At 37.6% G+C, this 9,365-nt stretch overlaps 1 protein-coding gene across 1 annotated transcript; it reads right to left on the reverse strand.

Annotated features, from left to right (window-relative positions):
- Positions 1-1,954: 1,954 nt before the first annotated feature.
- LOC118813185 (matrix metalloproteinase-9-like) lies at positions 1,955-6,780 on the reverse strand. The gene is made up of 13 exons (XM_036578387.1): positions 6,520-6,780; positions 6,004-6,242; positions 5,664-5,812; positions 5,256-5,384; positions 4,885-5,058; positions 4,041-4,214; positions 3,689-3,862; positions 3,422-3,577; positions 3,061-3,268; positions 2,706-2,845; positions 2,465-2,615; positions 2,231-2,334; positions 1,955-2,064 (listed from the first exon to the last, which is right to left on the reverse strand). The coding sequence occupies exons 1-13, from the start codon at positions 6,652-6,654 to the stop codon at positions 1,955-1,957; spliced, it is 2,043 nt and encodes a 680-aa protein (XP_036434280.1). The 5' UTR covers positions 6,655-6,780.
- Positions 6,781-9,365: the final 2,585 nt, after the last annotated feature.

The raw sequence follows: 9,365 nt of genomic DNA on the forward strand, positions 1-9,365 counted from the left end.
CTTTATCTGTCCACGTGCCCCACTTAAACTGACTGTCTCACTTTTCCTGAATTCACCTTACAGTTTCCAAACGTGCTTTTCCTGCATGTTCATACAAATGTGGTCATTATGACAACTCGTTTAGAGCATGTCCGGTCAAATGATGAAATTTAGAAAATTAAAAACAATTTAGTTAATGTGACCTTGCAAAATTATGCTCCAATTAGTTTTCAGGTTATGATTTTTAAAACGTTTGCTTTATTAAGGTCTAAATTGCACCTTAAATATTAAGTATACAACTATGTATAACAATAATATTTTACTTTATTTTACTTTAAAAACTACTTTTATACTGTAATGCCTTCAGCAATTTATTAGAGGATGTACTTTTTAGGTCAGATTGTACAACGTTTTGTTTTTGAAATGTATTATTTTAGTTTGCAAAATGTTTTGTAAAATTAAAGTTTTATGTGATGTTTGAGTCAATCTGTGTATTATTTATTCTGAATGCAATATTTGAAACTACAACATCAGTTCAAAATAACTTGGTCATATATTTCCTCGAAGGGATTTATCGGACGGTTGTCACATTAACATATGAAAAATGACAGCTGTGCTCTTAAATCTTTATGGTTTAATCATTTTTTGAAAATAAAGGTACTTGACCAAGAATCCCAGTATAAAGAAGCAGTAAACTGTGAAAAGAGAAACTGCAGCAGAACTTGGAAATTCAGGTGAAATCAGCTTTATCTCAGGAAAGCATTTTGCCTCTTGGTTTGATGGAAAATGATGGTCAATATCCCTTCTGGAAACTCCAGATGATGGTGGTGATGTCTTTTTATTCATTTTTTTTTTGCATTCTCAAAGGTTTCTTTGTGTGCCTCTGTGAGACGTGCTGTCCAGTGCCCTCTGCAAATATTGGCAACCCTAGTAAATGAGCAAAACGGGCCTTAAAAACTTCCTTTATTGCGCATCCTTTTAATCTTTCATTCAGAATATTAACAAAAACTGATTGCTATTTGAAGGACAGTGATTGAGTGATTGAAAAAAAAATATTTTAAACATTAAATATTTTTTTCTCAAATCTTTGTGTGCCACAGTCGTTTGCACCTCAAGAAAGTCTTATGAGTGAAAACTAACTAAAGTATATTCCTATTCACATTTCATGTTTTAAAGTTCACCTGAGCGATTAGGAACTCTTAAATAGTCGTGCCTTACTGTTTCACTGGGGTATAAATATGAGGTATCACACAGGCCAAACTGGAACTGACTTTGCGTCAACCATTGTACGTATGGTTTGTATATTGTGCCATTGTACATTGTATGACAGCACTCACACAAAATGTATTTCAAATAAACAAGATCAACTCCATGTTAATGTCCCAGTAGTTTTGTCCATATAGTACTTATCAATCGTAAAGGCATAGTAACAAAAACAGCCTGTTTAATTCTAAGGGATAAATAGAAGTTGGAAAATGGTCATGTAAAATTTGATTAAGACTGTTTTGAGTACATGAAGTGACACAAACCTCTTAAGATGATCTCAGGATATGGGCAGTATAAGTAAGTTAAAACATTACCCTTGCAGTCAACCACAGTTTCAGTGTTTAAGTAATATAAATATCTAAATAAATACAATAACAATTGGAAAAAGAGGTTTCCAAACAAGAAAACACACATAAAAGATAATTAAATATTTATTAAAGAGTTCATATGACAAACTACTACTGAGTTTTATACATAAATGAAACAAATGTGGCTGCAAGTCAAAGAAAATGCAAAGATAAATAAGCACAAATAAACTGATTATAACCTTAAAAATTCAATTAATTTTTGCTCCAGGCAATGTCCTCTTAATATTTTAAATGAAAACCTGTTTGTCCTTTAATATTAATGAATGAATGAATTAATTAATCTCATCCTAAACATATGTGTTTTCCTGTCTTTATAATACTTAGTTCTGAAGGTAACAGATTCAGTATTTGGGACACTTCAGGAGGTCATATCTCACATATCCAGCTTTGTCCACCTGTTGCTTGCTGGTCATTCTCCAGTAAAACATTTCTTGGCAGAAGTAGAAGTGTCCTGAAATTATGCCAACATGAAACAAGAATATGCAGTTTGTTTAATTTGTGGCCAATAAGAAAAGTAAAAAAAAAAAAAAAGTTTAAACAAGATACGAACTCTAATTGCTTACGAGACTTTTTGACTATTTGATAACCAAGAATTAATATTGCCTTAAGGATCTTACCCTTGTAAAGGAACACATCGTGAAAGTCCACTGGGACCCCACCGAAGGTCTGGTCAGTGAAGCGAGGATATCCCTTATCTATCCGCTGTGTCTTTACATCCAGCCTAAGAAAGTGAACAAGAGCAATGGAAAAGTTTAGGTGAAAGACTAAGCCACTGAAAATGTTACCTTTTTTTGTTGAGGTAAATTACTTGAATAATATCTACAGATATCTTTCGAAAGACTTATTCTCACCTCCAGAAGTTCTCCCCACTAAATAGGATCACCTTGCCTTTTCCCCTCTGCAGTGCACCCTCCACCTTCTGCAAAGTGCTGGGAAGGCCAAGTTTCTCAATTCTGCGTGGTCCCTTGACCTCCTGTCCGTTGTACACCCAGAACTGAGTGTCTGAGGAAACAAGACAGTTGGAAAAGCTCAGATGTGCATCTAAATTTGTTTATCATATCATCACGATGACCTATCTGAACATGCTGTTACCTGCAAAGAAGTAGATCTTTTTGGTCAGATGGTCCTCAAAAGCAGTGTTGATCTTAGCTGGCAGGGCAGGCCATCTCTCAGAGATGCGGAAAGGGCCTTTGTGGTTCCCTTTACCACCATTTGATGTCTTCCAGTAAAGCCTAAACAAGTGATACTAATTAAAAAAGTGATGACTGATGCCAATGTTCTTGAACTGGAACTTGAAGTTGCACCAATTTTAGAGCTCAAGAAACTGTGAAATGCTTTCTGCAACAGAACCACAGTGCTGACTGGTGGGCCTCATTAAATGTACTTGGAATACTTGAGTATATATAATACATCATAATATTGTAGCATACAAGCTACTGGATCTTACCCATCTTTGAAGAAATGAAGCTCGCCCTGGATCTCAGTGATTGTGTCAAATATCTCCACCTGGCAAGCATCCACAGATGGGGTTGTGGTGGGCACAGTTGGGGCAGTGGGTTTAGGTGTTTGAGCGGTAGGTTTGGCAGTAGAAACTGGGGAAGATGTGGTTGAGGGCTTTGTAGGAATTTTGGGTCCTGTAAAAGGCAAAAGAAACCCTTTATTACATCAAGGTACTACTTCTCATCACTTGTCAATCTACATCTTCTCAGAATGCTTCAGTGCATGATTCACTTGAAAGGGTTTCAGTAAAGATTCAGTCATTGGCTATATATGATCTTATTAATCAGTAGTCCCAAACAATGTCATACCATAGAGGTACTGGATGCCCTCAATATCATCCTCATTCAGTGAGAAGTCTGCTACATATTTGTACATTGGGAACATCAGAGCATCCTGAATGTTGGAGTGATCCAGACCAAGAGCATGTCCAAACTCATGAGCTGCTACCAGGAACAGGCTGTATCCTGTGAGAGACAGAAATAATGGAGTCAAGCAGGTCCTTGACATTTGCCTTGCAAACCTCTTTTATATCTACCGATGGGAGCATACAACATGGCGAAGGCCAGTGAAATTACCCTTGTCTGGACAAAATCCCCATTTTTGGTCAGTGTCAAAGTTGCTGGTTGTTGCGCACCACAGTTTTCCGTCACTCCGGCCTTCGCTGGTGCAGGAAGTGTAGGTCTTCCCCAGGAAGATGAAGGGAAACTGACATGGCTCACCTTCAGAGTTTCCAGAAGTCACTGCAGTGTCTGTGAGCCAAAATCAGTGCAGTATTACATCAGGTGCTGATGAACATCAACTGTATGTTGGAGCTGTTTCTTTGAGGTACATGACTTAATATCTAGTTTTAAAAAGCTAAACCATGTGTCGTAGCTGGGTTTTCTGCTGTGATAAAGTTAACTGGTACAGAGGAATTAAGTTTCTCACCTCGGTTAGGACAAAACCCAAATTTTTTGTCGGTGTCAAAGTTGGTTGTGGTTGCACACCAGCGATACCCATCAGTGCGTCCTTCTGTGGTGCAACTGTCATATTTTTTCCCCAGAAATGTGAATGGGAACACACATTCTGCCCCGTCACTGTTGCCTCCATATGTGAACAGAACTGTAGAAATAAAGAAACAAACTCAGTAGTGCACATCTCAGGTATAGCACTATCCATTAATTAGTGGTTTTAAAATATAGATATCAAAAAGGATTCTGTGGAGCAATGACATAAAAGAACCATTTTGTTTTCTTCAAGATCCATTCAAATGATATGAACAGTTGTAAAAGAATCTATTCTTGTCCTATTCCATTATTATGTCAGTTTTTGGACATATAATCCTAATCTTAAATGGCGCACTTTGTAGGTTGCCAAAGTGTCCCATTTCTCATTTTGCCATTCAAAGTGGTGCTCACTAGCACTCTCTATGCTCCCCTACTGGACTGCATTACAGCAGCCTCTTACCCAAAATTCAATGAGATGCAGGAGAGGACCCATCAGAGAGAGTGTTTGTTTACAGCTGTCTGATGTGAATAAAAATGCTTTTATTCATTAATTTAACTTGTCACTATATTATGCTTGTAGTCTCAATTCAGATATGTTTAAACCAAGCACCCTCAAAGTCTCTTTCCCTGGAAGTCTGCACGTTGTTGACATCAGCAAAGATGGCTGTAGGGCTTAGAGTGCCATTTGGGACTGGGCTAAAGTGAGGGGAACTAACCAGAGTGCTAGACTCAAATGAGGTTACAGATGATATTCTCACAGTGGTAGACAAGGATAAAGAACTTACGCTCACTGGGGCAGAAGCCATATTTCTGGTCTTTGTCATAGTCAGCAGTGGTGGCGCACCATGGCAGACCATCAGTACGGCCTTCAGTGATGCAGGTGGAGTAAGACTTTCCCTCAAAGAGGAATGGGAAGTGGCACATAGCACCCTCTGCATTGCCATAGCGAGTCTTAACAGCTGAAAGAACAACATGGAACCATGTTTAGCTACATGGAAGTGTGAGAATTAAAGAACACCTTGTAGAAGGAGATGCTCTGCATTCTCATTCGGTATATAAACACAACTCTAGAGGGAGCTATTGTTCTATTTTAGCTCGTTTAGCATCACCACTATTACATGGCAGATAAATGTTAAGTGTGTTAGAAATCTCTTACATGGTCCATTGCCAAGGGTCCAGTATTCATTATCATCAAAGTGGGCATCCCCCTGAATTCCTTCACCTGGAGGATAGGCATGTGCCAGCAGGCCATCTTTACCATCAAATGGGTAGGGGTCTCCATGATCTGAAAAAAAATCAGACCTTGTTCACATAAATATACACCTTAACATAAAGTATTGCACTATTTTTTATCTTGTTATAGTTTTGAAAGTACTGAGCTGCAGATTATTCTTGCTTTAGTGTCCTTTTACATTGCAAAAATGTAGGCATATATCATGCTATTGATGGGAATCTGGCAAATGAATCAAGAGACCAGATGGATTTGAACATTGAGGCTTGAATCTTAGGTAATTAGGTAATCTTAGGTAAACAATTTAGACTAGTAATCTAGATCATAACAAACCTAATCTTCCAAATGAGATCATGATGTCAGCCATGCCCTCGTAGAGACGTGTAAAAGTCAGAGGTGTGACATCACTCCACACCTTAAAGGCTCTGGCAAAGGCATCGTCAATAAGAGATTCTTCCATATCTGGAGAGTAATTCATGATCCTGCAGATTACAAAACAAAACAATTTAGTTAACACTGCATTCACATCAGCAGCAAAGATGACACTACATTAATGGTTTACTCATTTGCTCATTATTACTGCACATAAATGCTTCTATAAAGTAACATCTGAGACACATTTTTATGACAGTAATAAAAAAGGAAGCCTTGGGCCAAAACTTGACACACTTACCTGTATGTGATGTCATTGTGATCCCACTTCAGGTCTCCTTGAAAGGTCTGATAGTTGCGGACGTCCGGCACACCACAGCGAGGCTGCTTCATGGCGCTGACTGTAGCTTTGTCCAGCGTGCCGGTCTCGTCCAGACCCAGCTGCTTCTGCAGCCTCTTCAGAGCTTTAGAGGTGGACACTACTGACTGCAGCCCACTCTTCTCCTGAACCTCCATATAACCAAAGCGCTTCAGGTACGTCTGATGGCAGAAAAAGGAGAGAAAGCATGTCAGGCAGGATCAGGTGATTACACATATAATATGTTCTAGTAAGATATCAGTGCATTTTATATATGAACCCTGTTGTCTCATATAAAGCGAATTTATTAAATGAATGTAAAATCCTTTCAGAACCTCTAGCTTTACATTTGGGCAAAATAGTTCATTCTACTGACCATGTTTTCAGCAAGCAGATCAGAACTGACCCTAAATTAGCATAAACTAATGAAATACATTAAATAAGATAAGCAGTACTCACCTCAGCCAGCTCCACGTCTGTCGTATTTTTGATTACATCCCCAGGGAACTTCACAAAGACAGACTTAATTGGATGGCACCACACACTTAAAGCGCAGGTTCCAAGAACCATGAACGCCACAGCGCTAAGTCTCATAGTGAGAACTTTGGAATCAGCCCCTGAACCTGAGAAGAAAAAGTCTAAAAGACTTTCTCTGAGACGAAGATCTGTTGAAGTCGCTGGAGAGGTCTGTCAGACAAGAGCGTTTACCAGTGTTTTCTTCAGTCCTCTTCCCCTGGCTCTTGTTGCTCTTTGTCTGCTCTTGAAGTGACACTGTGCCCAGCATTTATAGCCCTAATGAGGATTAGGTCACTCAGCCTCACCACTGTTCACCTTAACTTCCATCAAGAATTCCACAGAAGTTAACTTGCTGCAATAACAGAATGCATTCAACAGGAAATTGAAGTTTACCTCCACTGTTTGGGTATTTAAATTCCTTTTAAAGAAATATTGTTAAGCGTTCATTATTAATCCTTTTCCTATGAAAATAACTCAGTTAGTATGTACTTATCAGAACATGGTTCTAATTAATGTGATAATCATCCAAATTATTAATCATTCTCTGACACAAGAGATAAAGGAAAAGAAATAAAAAGCAATTTGTCCAGTGTGACAAACAAACCATGAAAAAGAGCAAAGAATCGTTTTTTCCGACTCTTTTCAAAAAAAGTATTTCCTGTATTGATTGTAAAAGTAAGTGTTTCTAATAATTAATATGCAGATGAATTAAGAAATTTACAGAGAACATACTTATTCAAGAATTCATATTTTGACTTTAATGTGGACTTAATATGGGTTTGAAATTGAACTTAATATGGGTTTGAAATTGAAAAAGGTTTGAACTGTTGAATGTATTAATTATTTTTATAGAAACAGATGTTTGATCCTCTGGAGGAGGCGATGTGGATCTTGAGGAGTTTTTACAAATAATGTCAGTTTAAATTAGGCCCCAAATGACAATTATAGTCCATTCTGATGACTTTGTGTACTCTGTTTTTAGTTGTGCTTCTGTATTTCAAGTCTGTTGGTCCGTCCGAAAGCTCTCTGTTAGATCAACTGTCTGAAATGTACAATATTTACAGGTCCTACTTGACTACCACAAATTCAAATGTTTAGGCTTTAAACACTTTTCTGTATCCATTTGTTCTCATTCAGCTGAACAGCTCACCTAAACACTGTGACGCATTTTAATAATAATTTCAAAACATGATTCAAATTAGGACATCACAGCACTTTAGTCACTGGCGATCATCTCAGTTGCCACAGTCTTTTCCTGTTTCGATTGTGAAATGCACTGTTTCCTTGTCTTATGTCTTTGTGTTGCATTTTGTCTGATTTTGACAGATGTTGTGAGTCTTGAATAACTAGACGTGTACCTGTGCAACAAAAATCAGTATTTTTAAACTTAAACCATTAAACACAAACCTACAGTTTAGAAACATGCTCAGAAATGTAATTATTTTTTCCAAATGGTTAACTGCATTTATTTAAATGAGCGGGATACTCAATGAATGATCAGTGCTTTACTTGGACAGTACACTCTTTAAAAAAGATTTCTTCAAGGGTTCTTTAGTAAAGAAAATGGTTCTATTTAGACCATTGACTTCTATATAGAACCATTCACATGTGTTGTTTATTAAATAGCGATGCTGTGAAGATGTTGAAGAAGTCTCTGCTGACACCACCTTGCTTGTATAAGATGTTTATTGCAAAGTAAAACAGTATCATATCAAGCACTATAAAGTACCTGAGAGGGGATCCATGCCAATTCTGAAGTGTCCCCTCCAAAGCAGTATGACCTACTGCTTATATAGGGTGGTTGTTATGGAAAAAGGAGACGGAACATATAGTCCTTCTTAGAATAGTCTCATTCATCTGGAACTAAAGTGGAAACATTCCAATCCTGCAACGTCAGATTACACCTGGAGCTTGGATACTACATATTTCCCCTCTTCTGTACAGCTACTCTTTTAAATATACTTCACAAGCTTAAATTGTTCTTTGCGTGGTGGTGTTCTTCAGATTGATGGAGAATCTGTTGCATATAGTTCTCACAGACACACTCCAAAATCTTGTAGAAAGCTTCCCAGAAGAGTGGAAGCTGTTATAGCTGCACAGGAAGGACCTACTCCATATTAATGCTGTGGATTTAGAATGGGATGTCAAAAAAGCTCCTGTAGGTGTAATGTGGAGGTGTCCCAATACTTTTGTCCAAATAGTGTAGATCAGAAATGTCTTGTCTCATTTGGACACACTACAATTTTAGTTACATTACACATTACACATGTTGTAATATGGAAGGTGGCGTCATGAATGAAAACCATCACTTCCTTTTGACTATTCACTAGATCACCTTTAAAAAGGTCTTTACCAATTAAAAGCATGCTGATATGCTTTAATATTAAAGCGCACCACAGATTTTCCAGACAACATTTCTCAAACCGGCGATGCATCATCCCTGCTCCCTACATTATCATCCACTGGCAAAAGTCATAAGTCATCTGCTGGCATAAGTAATTTAATTAACAGGTCCAGGCCTTCATCCCTGCATCCTGGTGATCATCCTGAATGTGCTGTTGAATAATCATTTATAGGCTGAATGTTTAATAGAAAGCAACGTTAAACAACAAACATTTACCCATGAAATTCAAGTATAGAAGTCTTCAAGAATGAGCATTTTAACTTGAAATGGACTGTATGTATATAAGGCACTGTAGTATATATTGCTTATGTTTATTTAGCAAACATATGAAGCTTTACACTAGATTAAGCTTAAAATACATTTACAGTCCATTGTGATGACTGAT

The sequence above is a fragment of the Colossoma macropomum genome, unplaced genomic scaffold (assembly GCF_904425465.1).
Source record: "Colossoma macropomum unplaced genomic scaffold, Colossoma_macropomum, whole genome shotgun sequence".
Classification (NCBI taxonomy): Eukaryota; Metazoa; Chordata; class Actinopteri; order Characiformes; family Serrasalmidae; genus Colossoma; species Colossoma macropomum.

Bases quoted from the DNA above. Each gene is read 5' to 3' on its own strand.
- LOC118813185 (XM_036578387.1), bottom strand. From the start codon at position 6,654: ATGAGACTTAGCGCTGTGGCGTTCATGGTTCTTGGAACCTGCGCTTTA. The intron at 5,813-6,003 runs GTAAGTGTGTCA...TGTAATCTGCAG, and splicing joins CACAATGACATCACATACAG to GATCATGAATTACTCTCCAG. The intron at 2,846-3,060 runs GTAAGATCCAGT...TCACTTGTTTAG, and splicing joins CTTCATTTCTTCAAAGATGG to GCTTTACTGGAAGACATCAA.